This window comes from Xiphophorus maculatus, chromosome 17 (genome assembly GCF_002775205.1).
Source record: "Xiphophorus maculatus strain JP 163 A chromosome 17, X_maculatus-5.0-male, whole genome shotgun sequence".
NCBI lineage: Eukaryota > Metazoa > Chordata > Actinopteri > Cyprinodontiformes > Poeciliidae > Xiphophorus > Xiphophorus maculatus.
In genome coordinates, this window is record NC_036459.1 from 8,501,572 (window position 1) to 8,519,300 (window position 17,729).

Consider the following 17,729-nt stretch of genomic DNA (forward strand, 5'->3'; position numbering starts at 1 on the left):
ATGCTTGTATGTTTATTTTTTTATTTATTTTAAAATTCTCTAGAAGAAGGGATATTTGATCATCTGTATTTAATGCAATTTGCATTCAATTAATGTTAATAATAAAAGGAAATGAATAAAAAGGCCTGCAGCCTGTGATAGGCTGATTTTCAGTCAATTTGACATCAGCGCTGAGCCGATTTCCACAGCATGACGTTGCCACCATCGTGCTTCACAGTGGGAATTCAAGTTAACCTGTACACACATTGCATTTTACAAGCATGTCTAATCTGACCAAATATCACAATGTATAACAAGCTCTTCAGATAAGTTAAAATGAACCATGTATGCATTCCTTAAGAGATTCTAATTTGAAAGTTACTTTATAAAGATGTAATGCCGTTGGTGCTTCTCAAATTTTGTTTTTTTGTTTTGTTTTTTTATAAGCAGCAATTATGCATTCAGGACTGAGCTAACAATGTTCGTAAATCCTCCCACATGTTCCCTGTTGGATTTAGGCCCAGACTTTGACTTGGCCGTTCTGACACATCAACATACTTCAATCAGAAACATTTCATTTTAGCTGTATCCTGATGTTCAGGCTCGTCGTGCTGCTGGAACGTTGAACCTCCTTTTTGTTTTCCAGTATTGCATGTATGCTACACCAGGCATCTTCTCCATGATGCTGCCACTACTATACCTTACAGTGGGGACGAAATAAAGCATTATTTATCACAAATTTCAACTGATCTCATCTGACATATGATTTTGAGTTTAAATAAAATCTGGGTAAAATATGCGTGTTTTGAGATGTTTATTTTTTATTTGCATTATGTTGACAGAGGTGACATCAGGAAGTTTAAAAGCTTTTGGTATTTTTTTTTCTCTACATTTTATTCACTTTTTTAGTATCGGAAATGTAACAGGAAGCAAAGGAAGGGATAACCTCAAGCAGTCCCGATATATTAGAGGAGAGCGTTAATAATATATGTGAATTAAGGTACAATAGAGGAAAAAGACATTTTATATGCTCATGGCGAAGTTCTTAGATTAAATTATAGATGGAAATTTACCACAGACTAAAAAACATTCAGTTAAATTGGGATTGCTAAACATTGAAAAAGCTGATTTATTTATTTTTTGGCAACTCAAATTAATTAGGTGAAAATGTTTGAGGACTTTCTTTAACAAACTGCCTCATTAGAGCACAGAACAAAGTTGTTCTTTTGTTTTTTTAAAATTCAAATTAGAGTTGGGGTGTGGAACAGTAAAACAAATTGTGGGCAATTTGTACATCAGAAAGTAATCCAAGAGATAACATAATTAGGTATAAGCACTAGTAAACAAATCATCTCATTATCCGTCCCTAGCACATTGTATTATGTCTACTACAGCAATATGATTCTTATTGGGTGCTAGAAAAGAAAAAAAAAGGTACAATATGGCTCTAAAATTCATGTTTTTACTGGTTTCATCAAAACTACAGAGTGTCCTAAAGTCAGCCTACAGTACAGATAAACAGGAAGCAGGTTGGAATGGGGCAGTGGACGTCTTCCCACAGTCTTCTTCCATTTTGCTGGCATGAAATAAAAACAAATCTCAGTCCATTGGGGTGCGCTCTCGCTTCTTCCCTTCCTTCTTTTGCTTCTTTGCATCTGCAAGAAAAGACAAATAGAGTAAATGTAGTTATAGTCCTTCCCATAACAGCTTCACCGCCAGAGGTGACACCTTTGAAATGAGAAAAATCCTATTGTCTCCATGAAGAGAAGCCATGCTCCGTCTCTGATCGTAATAACCATACAGGTTTTAATCAGCTAGTTTGCCTCTGTGAATGTTTTGTACTGTGACCCACTTTACACTGATGAGACGGATCTACTGGGTTTATGTAAAATAGAGGTTTAGTGTTGAGTGGCACCTGGCAGCCATGTCTTTTACTTTGTGAGCTCTCTGTTCAAGTAAACAGATAGCGACCTTCGAGTCATTACCTTTAAGTTTGTTACTACATGAAGTTTTTTGCATGTCATCTTATTCCAATTTCTAAAAATTAGTTTATCTAGAGGCAAGTGACTTTATTACCAGGGAAATATAAAAAGGAATATGTAAAAAGTTTAAGTCCTGTACGTCCAATCTTAAAAAACACACAGACATTTTATGGATGGCAAAATGACGTGCATTAAAAATAAATCCACTTTTTTTAAGTTTACTGGTTCTGATCTCATGCAACAAAAATACCTGGCTGCAGTACAAAGGTTTTACCACAATACATCAGTAAAATTAATGTTGTAAATGGGGATTTCACAAAGTTCTATGTCGTATTTTAGCTTTCCAATTAATGAGTTCTTACTACTGGTGGAAACTCAGAAATGCATAGAAAAATTCACTGCCTTTTGTTTTCCAGAATAAAACTCTTTGAGTTTGCTGATAAAACTGCCAATTTATTTAAATCAGTTGAACTACAAATATTTTTTTGACCATTTTGAATCTTTTATTTGCGCCACTAACAAAACAGAGAGCACTCTTCAAGCACCACTCAACAGTGTTTATAATATTTTACTATACATTTTCTACTGCAATGTTGGCATTGCAACGTTAAGGAAGGACTGTTGTCTGTATCCAGTAGCTACACTCTGAACTAATCATCAGGCAGTAACAGACAAATAACAAATAGGACCAACAACTATGAGGACACCAATGGGGATTTAGAGTGGTCTGACCTGACTGTCATGTTTTTGGACTGAGAGCAGCTCAGGTGAGAGAGCCTGAAAGGTCTCAGCTAGCACTCTGAGAACGGAAGACCTTCCTGCTGCGAGGAAACAGTGATAACAACTGTGCTACTGCGCAGCATCATGGAAATTGCTTCTGCATCCTCTCCCCTCTTTCTCCTTCCACAGGGAAGAAGGGCATCTTCGCACACCAGAAGGTGCGCACTAGTTCTGGACTAACATGCAAATAAGCAACGGAAAACTTGTTCAATTAAGGGCGAGTCATAAATCACGTTGAACAGTTTATTTTCTTTTTCCCAGCACTCACATCACCCGTGGGAAGTGAGATGGCGAGTAATATTGCCCTCGTTCAGGACCATCACTGCAACAGAGTGTCACTTTGTAAACTGAATGCAACAAGAAAGTCAAGCACAGAGACAAAGACGGGACAAAAGCAAATGAAAAAAAAACAAAAAACACTGACATTCTCCATTTGGAGATCTGGATACGACTTTAGGCAAGTTTGGTTACAGTTGTTGCACAAAGCAGCTACTTGAAACAACGTTAACTTATGACAAAGCCAGTGAGAAAGACCTTCTACTTCAGAAACTGTCATGGCGTCGCTGAGGCTGCCTCTCCTAACACAGGTGTCATCAGATTTCTGTCTGGAAGCTTTTGGTGTCAAGACTGTCACCTCATAAAGATCCGCCGTGTTAATGCTCTTCGATCGACTTCAGAGACGTCCAAAGTCAGTCCTGGGTCGGTGTGCTGGATGTTTCAGTGGTTTCTATGGTCTGGGTCACTAGCAGTTCCCTGCAGAACTTGACGATTTAAATGGCTGAGAAGTTCCTGCAGCCATTTAAATCAAAGTTTGAAGTGGCTTATAAAACACGGAGAACACTGCAGCTTCACACCACAATCTGTTTGAATTCCTTCAGCATACTAACATTTTCTTTTAATAATGATTAATCCTTAAATCGCATCTTCCCTCTTTAATAATTGTTTTACCAAAGCTAGCACAAACCACTGGCAGATGAGTGAAATGCCAAATGAGTCACTGTGTAGTACTTCCATTAAGGTCTTTTAAAGTTCCAACTGGCAGTGGAATAAATTGAGCGGATCTAATTAATGAGTTTCAATCTCTAATGAAAGATGATGATGTATGGAATCATCTGGAAACATGGTCGTAATATATAAATACGTAAATCCTAAATTAATGTTCATATGCAGGGATTATGTTGAAAGGACACCTTCACAACTAGCAAATCCTTTCATAACATGCTAGCAGGCAGTTTGGAACTGCAACAACTTATGCTCCGTCAGTGAGATTTAAGCAGTGGTGCCTCCACCTTTTAACATTCTCAGCCTGCGTCGCTCAGAAAATCTCCAGGAAATCTTTTCTTTTCGGCTGCCAACTTTCCGCGGGGAGCAGAATTTAGATGCACAAGATGCTCTGGAGCATGCAAATACTGAAATTGCTACGGCGTCCCGTTTGATTGCTTGCTTTAATTTGTTGGAATGTTTTCAGTACCTTTCTTCCCCCCTCTCGTTTTTTTGTGTCAGCATATTCTGCTCCCCGGAGAGGGAAAGGATTCGCTCTCACTCGTTCTCTCCACTCCGTGTGAGATAGGGACTCTCACTCAGGAGGCTCGAGTGCATTCTGCCACATTTGCAAGTCGGATGTCACAGCTCCTCTTTGCTTTTCAAAGTGGGAGTCAAGATGGTGTTACCTTTTACAGCTCAAACATGTCCGAACCCAGACATTTTCCTCCTGTCGTTTCAGAAAGACAAAAGTAAAAACTGGACATTGTTTACTTGAATACAAACTATTTTATGTAGACTAAAATTCTTTGAAAAGTGGCTCCGTCTTATTCAAATGGTTTTTGAGAAATATCTTATAAAGTTCTTTATAAAATCTTGATTAACTTTGATTGGACTGATTAAACAACATGTGCCAACACCTCCAGAAATTGTCAGTGACTCTGAAATTACTGACAACCTCAAGCAAATTAGATTCTGTGCTTCTTGACTCTTGTCTTTCCTAATCCTCTCAAGGCTAAATGTTATCTTTGCACCTTTTTCTTCCACCTAACTTTCCTTGGCTCAGCAATCTGAACCCCTTGTTTTAATGGAGTTTGTCTGCTGGAACACACATATTGACCAGTTTTCAAAATTACTGTGTGCTACAACAAAACATTCCTATATTCATAGTTTCTTTATTGGTAATAAACAATATTTTTGTTGACGTGCGAGCTACTAATCAACTAAATTGAGAAAAAATAAACCCCTAACGTGTCACTTTTTGTATACTGATTTAATATGTTCCACTTTTTGAATCACTGAAATCTATTCATTTTCAATATTTAAACTTACAGATTTTTTTTATTAATAGACTGTTGATTTTCATAACTTTAAAACAATCATCCATTCACATTATAGACAGTTTAAAATATGAACATTCAAAGATAAAATTATGCAGTTCTGGGGATATTAAATGTCCATTCTCATCTGTTGGTCATTTCTTTTCCTATAAACCCAGTTGAAGTGCTAAAAAAGATGTATTTAAGATAACATGAACCATTTAAATGAGCAGACACGTGCTATAGCTGCAGTTGCTATAATTTATGTTGATCACCACTAGACTGTCACAGTCAGGCAGGAGATTAGAGCTAAACCTAAGTGCCAAATATAATTAAAGGCCAATTTAACTGATTTATAAATGTAAAGTGGAAACATTTGAGCCTGAACTTTGCCTTAACAGGAGCTTTATTTGCCCCCCCAATGGTTCCTTGGCTCTGTAACTGGAACATCACATCTATTCATTACAATAAAAATGCTTTAAATGATGTAAAAAGAAGTTTTCTAATATTGATTACAATTAAACTAGAGCTTTTATTACCCCTCTTGGCAGTTTCCAGGGCCATGGCTCACTACCTTCTGTAACCAGGTGCTCTGTAAGCAATGATACAATGTGCATTGGTTGTGAAAGCATGTCTTTGACTTTTAAAGTCTGAGCACCACCTGCTTATTCAGAAGGAGGCACAAGTGTGCTCTGCACAATTTTTAAGATTGCCATAGTTATCCAAACAAAGACTTTAGTTAAATCTAAAACCAAATCTGGTGTCCAAATGTTCTCCCCCACCCCATGCTGTGCGCTCTCCTGTTCAGCTGAATGAGAAGAAATTTCTTCAGGAATTCATGTCTCATTTCTGTCAGTGTCTGTTCTTTGTTTTTTCTCCATGTGGTCTCTCTTTCACTTGGAACGGACAGGAAAGATGTGCAACTCTGGGTCTCATACGACTCCCGTGGGACACTCAAGCATATTCTCCTTTGGAGTGTGCAAATGACAAATTTTGCCCCCTTTCACAGCAACCTGCTGCTATCTCAAAAACCCCAAAGTTGATGCTTAGAATCGTTGGTTTTGCGCAGCGGATCTGTCCAGCTGTGGGAAGCCAAACATTTCATTTTCTTTTTCTGATCCCACTGCCAAAGATTATATTTGTAATATCCTCACACTCTTTTTTTTTTTCTTCTTTTTTAAACAAGTAGCTTCCCATAGCTTATCTTCCAACAGGCAGTTACAAGAAATCACACTTCCTGCAGACAGCTTCCCACCAACTGCATCTCTTCGTCTGGACCTCTGTCATCCCTGCTTTGCTTCTCCTTTCACCTCCGCTCTCACACCTCTAAGATTGTCACTTTGCATCCAGGCAGTCGGCCCTCACGAGAAGTGATGTTAACAGGTAAACCTGGAGTGTAACACAAACTCAAACTCAGTCTGATCTTCAGTCACACTTACGGGCATAAAGAAAGGTTTACCTTTTCTTTTCCCAAGTTCCAGTGCATTACAATATCCTGAACATGCTCCTCTGTAATTTAGATGGAAAAATAGGTGCATTCTCAATTCATGTATTAAATCTAACTCTGTGTTCCACTTCGGACCAATCTATTTACAGAGATACATTGGAGAAACTAAGAACCTCCTTGCTCCCACTGGCTTTAAGTAAAAAGAAATAGCAGTCAGGTAATGCTTATGAAAGGACGTAGTAACCCTAAAAACATTTTTTTTTGTTGTTTCTTTTTTTCTTTCGCAGTTTGAGAAACTGTTACCAATCAGCAATGATCTCAGAAAAGCAATAAAAAAAAACTTTCCACCAATCTGTGACAAGTTATGAGATCATTGAGAACTTGGCGAGAAGGAAAAGTAACAGTACTTTGGGACTGCATGAAAAAATAAAATAAGGCTTACAAAGTCAAACCAGGATTCTACAAGCTACTTAATCAGTGGGTGTACTTAGTTTTTGGGGTTTTTTCCACAGAAACTTTTTCATGCTAAAGTTTCCCATATGTTGCATTTTTATGAAAAGAAAAAGGGGAAATTACACAAATGGCAAGTAGATCAAATTTCCTCAAAAGCGTCTCAAACAACATGGCCATAAAACCCAACCCATCTGAACCCAAAGAGGACAGACGTTAAATGGCTCACAGCTCTGCAAACTGCCACAGAAGATTTCACATCACCTCGGATTTGAAATGAACCTCCCTGATTGTGGTTATTTGATGAAGCGACAGTAAGGTTAGGCAAACTCTTTGTGCAAACTTTGTGTCTGCTCTCGTCAGCTGCTGAGCGTGATAAACCCGGCTTATTGCCGTTGGCAACATTTCCAGACTCATAATAATTCTGTTTAGACAATGGGGCATTGGCAGTGGCTAATTTACATCCTTGTTTGCAGAATTTACAAGCAGCACTGACCCACAGTGAATCAACTGCTTCTTACCAGACAGTAATGTTTTCTACGAGTGTTCACATGATTGCATTTTTACCCATTAGGTCAATACTTGTTGCTACTTAAGTTATTTTGATTACTCTCCATTTACCACAGAAAATCACAAGTAGAAACTCACATTGTTCCAGAGTTCAGTGACTTTGACATGGCTGAGGAAAGTTAAAAGCCTGTAATTACAGCTGAATAGTGAGTTAACTATCTCAGTCCGGGTTTAATCCTGTCACTCAAAGCTTCAGCTTCACAGTAAAGAAGGAGGATTTCCTTCTGCGTGACAGAGAATTGAATGTGAATGCAAATCACACATGACATTGCCTGAGATTAAATCATTTGCAAGTGTTTGTTGGATTTAGCAAAGATGCAATCAGCATGCGATGTCTGAGGAGACAAGGCGAGAATCTACTGAACTCGCACAGTAATTATCAGGAGAGATGATGGAGGTTCAGTCCTGATGCAAGTTGCTACATATTCTGATGCATAATCATTCTAATTAAAAAGAAATCCAGGAACCTTTTGACCGACGTGTGATGAGCAAAACAAAACCTCGTCATAAACACGTCATCAGCAGCCGTTGCTCAGCACTTTGGTGGAAGAAAGAGAGAAAAACAAAAGGTAAACCCCACTGACCTAACATTTAAAATCAACTACAAAATGTGGAAAATCCACTATATTGAAACTTAATAGAGATTCATTCATTGTATTGATATATTCACCTGTAGAATCTAATTCAATGAAAAAAGAGATTTATATAGTTATGTATTATCCTATATGTCAAAACAGCTTCAGTCAGGCAGTGTCCTTTGTTCCTATTTGAAGTGTTGCTCAAAGTAAGAGTGATGTAACACTGTGGTAAACATGGAACAGTCTCATATTTTTTAATGTGTTGTTGACAAAAATATAGAGTAGGAAAATATTTTCACAAGAAAAACAACAAAATTTCTTAGTTTCAACATTGACTATGTCTATTGAAGTTGACAGATTTTAAACAACTTCCAAACCATCTGTTTGCTACTCTTATGATTTAACCCTTTTTGATAAAATGAATAAATGTAATTTAAGAAATAGATTCTCGCTCAGATTAAACACAATGCTGGACTTTCACTCTTTTTAAAAAGGTGCAAATTTGCTTTATTGTGGAACAACTTTTTCATGTGGTCCACTGTAAGTTGACAACCAGTGTCGCTTCTAGACCAAATTTACAAGCAGGGGCCAGCAATAATTTTTCCTATTATTCATAGGAAAAAATAATAATAAAAAAAAAACTACCAGAGCTGTAGGTTCTGATCTCACTGGTAAAATCTCAATACAGCTGCAGCTAAAAGTGCAACAATGTTTAATTTGATGTTAAATTAGAACTGTGAAGCTAAAAATGAAATTGATCCATGGGATTATGGTTTCTGTGCCAGCGCAAATAATCACAAGAGAATGATTTAGTATCATCTCTTCAGTACAGAGGCTGTAAGTTGGGTCAGGACAGATTCTACAGGGGATAGTGGCCCCTGTTGGCCCCCATCCAGGACAGCTCGTGTTGACAACTGATGCTACCAGCACATATTTTTGATCCATTTAAAAAGTAGCATGATAAGACTTCAGAAGTTCATTCCAATGGTGTTACCTCTTGATTAGCTCTCAATAAAATAGACCCATAATTATCCAGCTCTGGACAATCCCATAGTTCTCCATACTTTTCCTACTTGTACAGGATGCCTGTAATTTTTATATCACTGGAGACTGAAAACCTCAAGATGCTATAGAAGAAATGCAAATAAAAGCTAATCTTGCACAATTTGATCAATTGTTTTGCCAAGTCAGGTTTCTGCAAAAGTTCCTTCATTTATACATTCATTTAGATTCCACCCAAGCTTCGTTTTTGCTTTTGAAACTCAGCAGTAACCTAATTTTCTTTTCTGCCAGAGACAGACATTTGTTCCACATGATTTCTGAGAATCATTATAGCTTCTGACAGGCTCATCGTGTCCAGCGAGGGCTCCCATTTTATCCAGCAATCATTTCTTCGCTTCCCCAGCTTACCTTGCAGCTTGGGCTTGGAAATTTTCCCGCATGGCTTGGTTGCCGTGACGGTGGCAGTGCAGGTCGCATCCATGAGCGCTCGCTTCAGTACCCCGGTCCTGTTCTTCTTCCCCGACGCCAGGTCACACTCCCCCCAGTCCTGGAACTCGTACTTGCATTCCCCTGAAGCAAAAACGCAGGAATCGGATCTCAACATTTCAAAGAGCAAATAAGGGAGAAAATCTGGTAAAATAAAATTAATTTGATTGAAAGAACCTCTCAGAGCTCGTGGATTTGTGTTTAATGGCTGCTTGATGAGTAACTGGTCCAGAGTGACCTCGTGGAGCTCTTCTCGACAACAAAAGATGATTCCCAGTGCAGAAGCAGACGGGACCTCTGTGTTTTGATCTTACATTTGCTATATGATGAAACCTAACAACAGATGGATGTAATCAAAAGCAACCTGGCTCCACCTGGAGAAATAACACAGATGAAATCTATAGCTACAGCCCTGTGAAAGCCTCTTTCTATGAAAGCAAATATTTCAGGGACCATTTAAAGATGCAAGATTGCTTCTGAAAATGCCATTAGCTGCTGGTGTGTGTTGTAAAAGTGGGCTTACAGAGGATGTGTGTGTGCGCAGTGTGCACATAAGTGTTTGTGTTCTATAAGGCCAAGCTTCTCATCTCTCCTCTTGCATTATTTTGCTGCCAGTCCAGCCAGGCTCCCTTGAGGCTGTGACACTCATTCGTCAGCTTCCTCTCACATGAAAGCCCGTGTCACCGCAGCCGAAATCCCAGAGTGCTCATCAGAGCGGGGGGCAGGCGGGAGGAGAGGAGAGGCGAGGCAGCGCAGGGCAGGAGAGCAGAGAGAGGGAGTGACAGGGCCTTTGTTGCAGGAATCCAACAGGGACTTCCTGAGCAACCAACTTTGAAAGCCGTGTTCCCCTCACAACCATAATTTATGTCAGAGACAGACAGAGATATCCCACTTGTACCGAATTTATCAGGAAGCTGTGCGACATTCCGAAGTGCCACGTGAAAAATGCTGGGTTGTAAAGGTATTCACACCTCTAGAACTTTTTGACTTTTTTTTTTTAAGTAGTGCAAAAATGTACACTGAGAGGAAATCTGTAAATTGTTTAATTTTCGTTTAGATGCCCCTGCCGTTCTGAGTTTGTCTCTATAAGCTTTGCACATTTTGACACAGAGGTTTTTCTTCCTATTTTATTTATGTATTATTATTTTTTTTGCATAATAGCTCAGATTGCAAGAAGACTATCTCAGGAGAAATCAGTTTTCAAGTCCTGGTCTAGATTCTCAAATTCATTCTGAATTTTCACAGAGCCAAAATAAGACATGAATTGAAAAGACAGTAATTTATTTACAGTCATTTTACGACTAAAAGATGGCGTCCTTCCGAAGCTCAAGTCTTTTAGATCTTGTAAAAGCTTTCACTTGAACTCTGAACAGCTTCCCTGTCTCTGCCGATGAAAATCCTCCCCACAGCATGACGCTGCCACCACCAGTGTCACCATAGAGATAGGGTGGAGGCAGCGTCATAATTATGGTCTGTACTAAGCTAGGCATCTTCTGTCATACATTTGCTTTGTGATATTACCATTTATAAAAACTTTGTGGTGGTGGCAGGATCATGCTCAGTTTCTAAGAAAAGAAATCAGAAATACTTTACACCCTTTTTGTATCATATACCCATCATTTAAATCAAAGATATTGGCAAAGATACACTGCTATTTCTGAATATATGCTTCATAACGCTGCCTGTTTTTTCAATGAAGAAATGAATTAAAGGTTTGAAAATTATTAAATATGATTTGTTGAGTACTTTTGTTGTACTTTACATGCCCGTATAGTTCTTTATTTTACCTTCATGAATGTAAAATATGAATGCAAATGTTTTTCTACAGTTTTCTGACAAGTACTTTAATATTTCTGTTTTGCCAAAGAGTTTCTATACCTCTGCCTCTAAATCAGTGAGTAATAAACCTTTTCTCTGCATGTAATTATTTAGCTTTGCTGATCTAATCTCAAATTAAAAAGAATTCCATTATCTTCTTTTAACTATTATATATCATAAAAAGTTAAATTGAAGTCTATGAATGAATGTTTGTTATATGTATATAATTAAATGTTGGGGTTAGGAAGTTTGTGTTCACTTTATATTCATAGAAATACAAACCAGGAATACATAAATATCATTACGTTTAAACTTTGTTTTTAAAATTCATAGAGTGGCGGCGGTGCATTGTGTGAGCGATTTCTCTCTGTACAATGCATTGAGAGTGTTTGTAACCTCTGTCAGTAGTCCCAAAGGTGACTCCTTATTTTGGGTTCACTTAGTGAAAACAACGACTCTGCAGAATTATTAACAGCTGCCTCTTTTGACTTTATGTCGTGTTGTACTTTTAAAAACTTTAAATGTCAATTGTAGCTTAAAAATAAAAAACAGCAGCCATACAGCAGGCAATAAAAATGGCAATAAAATATCGAATAAAAGAAAAGCAAAAACATTAAAGTGGATATTTATAACAAATAGGCCAACAGGGGAAAGATGAGATGTTCTGCTTGTTTTAAATGGTAAATATGTTGATTAAAACAGACAGAAAGTCAATAAAACTGATTATATTTTTGCCGCTGCTCCTTTGTAAACGACTTTTCCTCAAAGCTGATATGTTAAAATAAAAAAATTAACCAGCCTTTGCATTGGAGTGATTTTGACAAAAGGTAAATGTCAATGGACTGACAGCTGGTCAGTATCTCCGAAAATGCAGGTTAAACTGCAGTTTTGGAGATCCTGTTTAATAAATTAAGTTCAGATTTTCATTGTCAGACAGGTTAAAGACAAGTTTTTTTTTGCTTTTCATTCTGTCGTATCTGGTTATGCATGCAGAAGAACTTAAAGTGACTAACGTTAGCTTTAAAAGGCCGAAGCCCATCTGAAATAAGACTTTCCTAGGGGTTCATTCATCTAGGAAACCACCACCCCTTGAAGGCACAATGAAAAGAAATTATGATGGTTTAAAACTTTTGCACATATTACACTCTGATGAGAATAATTTGCTTAGCAGCATAGAATCTAAATGCTGCTCCAGGCTCCACGGTGGAATTGCTGACTCCAAATGTATTTTTTTTGTGCAAGCAGGACTGGAATGTTGTAGTATATCAGAGTAAGTGGTGATAGTTTTACCTTCTGTATGTGTGTGGCGTTAACATAATGGTAAATCCTGACCCTGCAGGCACTTCCAGTTCAGGCCAAGTTGTTTAAAAAACCTTTAAAATCCAAATGTGTCTGTGGACAAACTTTGTCAAAGTGACAGCATCATAGCTGTGTTGAGCAGAGCTGCAAACGTTCCAGGTCAGGATGCCGCCATGTTGACAGGCCTTCCAGCTGGGGTGACCCCAGTGCCACACACTGGTTTTTATCATAGATATGTTCCAGTAACTGCAGCGACTTTACCACAAACATGGGAATGTTGATCTACATCCACTTCATTTTCTCAAGCAACCTTCCTCTGAAGTCTGGATCTATGTAACTTAGTGTTATCCTTTCAAAACTTTTCCTACTCTGTTCATTTCTGATGGTTTGCTTGCAAAGCCTTACAGGTTTTACTTTGGGAACAAAAGTCTCCCAAGGTTGTCACTGTTAAGAGATTTCAGCTTCAGAAAGCTCACACCGAGATCTCCCTTGGTGTAAAAACAATGTGTTGGACAAATTCCGCTTTAGAAACTGCTGTTTAGACGAGCTAGAACTATGAAAAGGTGAATGAATGTGCCTTCCACAGCGGCGACACTTGTGGATTGACAAAATTTGTCCAGAGATTTATGAACCTGCCAAAACCTATTCATGGTGGTTCCATTTACACGCCCCCACAAACAAGGTAAAAACAATGCCTGCTACTCTGTTGTGCTGGCAATGACGATGTTGGATGGTTATTTCCATGACAATGTATCATATTCTCAGCAGACATTTCTGTTCTACCTCTAATTAGCTAGCTTATGCATTCCTGTTCTGAAAATGAGGCCATTGTTTGTCTGAATGACACGCAACAATGGATTATGAGGAGGAGTGGAGCAACAAATGGAAATCATGTACTTGTACAAGGGTGGAATTCTCTGGGTACGGTAGTCAATAACTAAAATACTATGAATATTAAGCTGTTTTTTTCTCCACAATTTTTAGATTTGATGCCAACACAAGTAAAAGGTTGTGGAAAAAAGCCTTTAAAAGAAAAAATCTTATATTTTGCTTGTATTTTCTCAAAATAAAAATCAACAGAAAATTAATTCAGCAGAAAATACAAACAAAAATCCCTTGTGGCCAATGTGTTAGTATTTTTAATAATGTCATAGTAGGTTCTGGATGATGAACAATAAGTCAAGATAACAGCAGATTATTATGATGATTATTATTATTACTTACAGACATAAACATGAAAGGACCCAGCAATTAGGCGCATATAGGACAACACGTGCAATAGCAAACAGCAGGAACTGAGGAAGAGGAAGTTCATAAAAGCTGTGGAGGTAATTAGAAAAACTAGAACCAGTTGAGTCTAATCAAACGGCTGCAGCTGAGTGAGAGGTAAAAAAACAACAAAAAAACAAAACAAATGGACGACAGAATGAACAAAAAGGGAATCTAAGAAATATACAAAAAGGAGTAAAGAAAAAACAGACACAATAAAATACAAAAACCAAAATACTTGAAATAAATAACTGAATATCAAAAGTTAATTTAAAGTATAATTCTTACTGAGGCATTTTTAAATTTATATTTTACTTTAACTAAGTTGATCCAAATTTCCCAAGGTTGCCTATGACTTTTACAATTTCCCCAGCCTGTCAGAACATATTCTGATTTATAACTGTAAATATTATAAGGTCTAAAAAAAACTCTGCTGGGACTGCAAATTGATTTCTTTGCTCAGGTAAGACAAATAATTTTGTGGGAAAGCACTTCAGGCCCTCTTTTAAGGGCCTTTTTTCATAATCTTATTAGATTTGGATCCACTATTCCCTGTCCATGTAGTAACAGCAGAATTGTAAGCAATTATTTTTTTAAAAGCAATTATTTCTCAGCAAAGAACTGAATAAATGTGCGCAAAGTAATAATTGCATTTTTCTAAATGTATTGGCGTGAGATAACATTTCTGCAATTAAAGATTAATCCATTGTAGGGCTTTGCATGTCTTTTCCACTGATGCTAACAAAACTGTCCACATTTCTAGACTCTGAAGAAGAAATATTTCACCTCCAAACTTCTTCTTCCAGTTGCAGGGGATCTTGCAGCGTTGGGTCTTGATGGTCTGCTTGCAGTCGGTTCCTGTGCGCGTTCCTTCCCTGGTGCCCAGGCCGCAGTCGCCCTCGTTGGCGACGCACACGCTCCACTGCCAATCCCCACAGTCAGATTTGCGTTCCTTCTTTCCTGTACGAATAACAGATGTCGGAGACGCAGATATTCTAAACTCTGAGTAGTTTCTCGTCTGAATTATTTTGTGGCACAGTGCAACAAAGCAGGAGAAATCAGATTGAAGTCTCGTTTACAGTTTTGAAGTAAGTAGTTTTAAATTGTATATTTTTGTCCATATCCCTTCCAAATAAATGCACTTATTTCAGCTTTTAATTTGTTTATTTTTAGCAAAAAAAGGATGTTCTTTGACATTTTTTTTTACAAAAAGTTATCCAAGATTGAAGTTTTCCTTGTTCATCTCTAACTTTCTTCTTAAGACAATGTTTTTAATGCTCATGTTTTAAAATGAAAATAAAAACAGCATTAATTTCCTCTGTTGTATTTTTGTAATTGCTTCAGGTTTTTGCACTAATTTCCAATGCAAATAAACTTTTTCCCTCTAATTTAAACCAGCTTAAATTTATTTCCTTTCCCAGAAGGAACGTTTCAGACTTATTTCCGCTTTGTTGCAAATTACAATTTATTGTAAACTTTCACAAGAGACCAATTACTTCAACCTAAAACTTCTGGGGGATTTTTTTTTTAAGTTGTGCCCTGGTAAATTAATCACCCAGGAAGTGGAAGCCCTGCATGTGTATTTCTTAATTTGAAGTTGCTCGGTCCAAATTGCTTCGTTATAACACAAGTGTGCTGACAGGTTGCAGTAATCACCTTGTTTTTCTGCTTTCCCTCCTATGGCTGCCATCACCGTTAGCACCAGGAGGGCCAGTACAGCCACCCGTGTCCACAGCTTCTGTCCAGGCATTCTTGAAAACAGATACATAAAAAGTATTTTAACAGCCTCCCCAAAGACAAACATGGACTTTAGAGGGTCGATGTTTTGGAGGAACATGGAGGTGAGCAGAGAAGCGATAGTTGTCCAAAGTCTTTAGAGATCAGAGGAAAGCCTGGAGAGTTTCCAGCTCTCCGTCTTATCTGGAGCCACCGCCACTGTGCCAGCCTCTAACATCAACATTTTGATTGTCTGCACAGCAGTCGCAATGACAGTCACATGTGCGTGTTTGTGTGTGTGTGCTGTCGATCCGAGCTTGTCGCTGTCAAATAAATCCATCACACCAGTCCCATTACAAACCTTTGCCTGCCCTCAGGCTAAATGGAATGTAAGAGTTTAAAAACTGCATGAAGTTTTGGGTTGTATCGGTTTTAATCCGGTGATGTTGGAGGCGGCTGGGTGGAGGCTCGGTGGTTAGCACTACTGCCTTACAGCAGGACTGATTCTGCAGGGACCTAACATGCTCTCTCCATGTACCAGAGCTCCTCGCACAGCCCGGAAACACAATGGCTAAGTTAACCAGTTAGCGTAATGGAACATTTTACACAGACATGAACCATTTAACCATTTTACAAAGACAAGAATATTAATAGTGAATATTAATAGCCATCCATCAGCATGGCTGATGGATGGCTATATAACTTCTTAAGGAAATAAAAACAATAATAAACTATTTTCAGTACCAGAACAAAAACCTTTTAGGTCTTTGTACAACCAATTCAAATCGAAGATGTGTTATTACGGAATATTCAATTAACAGAAATACACTTCATTTCCCTCACTGACAAAATTATATTCTGGGCTGATCACAAGCGTCAGATCAAGTTTCTAACCACAGCATTCTTTAAATTGATTGGTAAATCAGTTTTTTAAAAGAACTCAGAAAACTCTCAATCCTTGTTCCTCCTACTGTCAGTCACTTAGACTTACAACTGTATTTTTTAAAAGCCTTGCCTAGTTTTGTGAGCAACATTTGCAAAATCGCATCGCAGGCCAGGTGGGTTATCTTGCTGTTTAAAAGAATATGAGCTTTCTGACCTTTACGATAATTTTTATTGTGAAAGAGAGACTTCAGAGATGTTAGAAGCTTCAAAAGATTTCAGTTTGTGGCAGAGTTTCAACTTCCAGCACCTAAACATACAGCAACAGCTACTGTGCAACGCTTTAGATCGAAATATATTCATGTGTTAGAATGTTCCAGTTAAAGCTCGGACTTAAATTTGATCAAAAATCTTTAGCTAAGACTTCACAAATGCCATCTATCCAGTCTGACTGAGTTTGAGGTGTTTTGCAAAGAAAAATGAGACAAAATGCGACTCTGTAGCTGGTAGAGACACAACCATTAAACAGGATTGTGAATTATTGTTGTGGTAGTTTAAGATATGGTACATTTAATATGTATATTCCTTTACCAATAATCAAACCTAATGACTTGCCCGTCTTGGCTTATTGCATACAACAAAGTGCAAAGTAGCCGTGAGGTTTAAGTATGTCGGGAGATTTCACAGGTTTGGCGTCCAAAAGGCTCACTGACCCGTTCTGCTTTTGCTCCAGGAAAAATTCTACTGCCACGGCGATGACGACAGAACCAGAAACATCGAGGAAAAAGCAGAACGCATTTGGATTTATGTCCCCTAGTTATCCATCAGCCAGGATTACTCATTTACAATCCGTCAATTAAGGATTCAGAAATGAAAACTGCAGTAAATCCCTTACCTTTCTTGATTCTTCTGTTGATTTTGAGAACGCCAGGAAGCTGCTAAACGGGACTGCCAGAAAGAATCTGCTGCCTCTGTACGTACTGCCCTTTCCTTTTTCCTTATTTGTTCTTTTCTTAGTAAGATTCTCCAGCAGACAGGGCTCTCTGAGAGGGAGACAGCATGGGACTCGGGCAATTACCAAGAGTCTGACACCAAAAATGCTCTTTTCCTTTCATGTTCTTGTAGAACAGTTGAGCCTTGCAGGGAAATAATGTGCATTTGTCATTTTTAA

At 38.1% G+C, this 17,729-nt stretch overlaps 1 protein-coding gene across 2 annotated transcripts in view; it reads right to left on the reverse strand.

The window, feature by feature from the left end:
• Window positions 1–779: 779 nt before the first annotated feature.
• The window catches only part of ptn (pleiotrophin), a 44,318-nt gene continuing 27,368 nt past the window's right edge, over window positions 780–17,729 (reverse strand). Inside the window, exons 1-5 of one of the 2 annotated variants that reach the window (XM_023349932.1) lie at window positions 17,454–17,475; window positions 15,617–15,711; window positions 14,747–14,920; window positions 9,497–9,658; window positions 780–1,634 (exon numbers count right to left, since the gene is read on the reverse strand). In XM_023349932.1, coding sequence (XP_023205700.1) covers window positions 1,579–1,634; window positions 9,497–9,658; window positions 14,747–14,920; window positions 15,617–15,710 — 486 coding nt within the window. In that variant the 5' untranslated portion in view covers window position 15,711; window positions 17,454–17,475 and the 3' untranslated portion in view covers window positions 780–1,578. Of the gene's footprint in view, window positions 1,635–9,496; window positions 9,659–14,746; window positions 14,921–15,616; window positions 15,712–17,453; window positions 17,476–17,729 lie in introns of those variants that run through there. The other variant, XM_005799971.2, reaches the window with a different exon arrangement.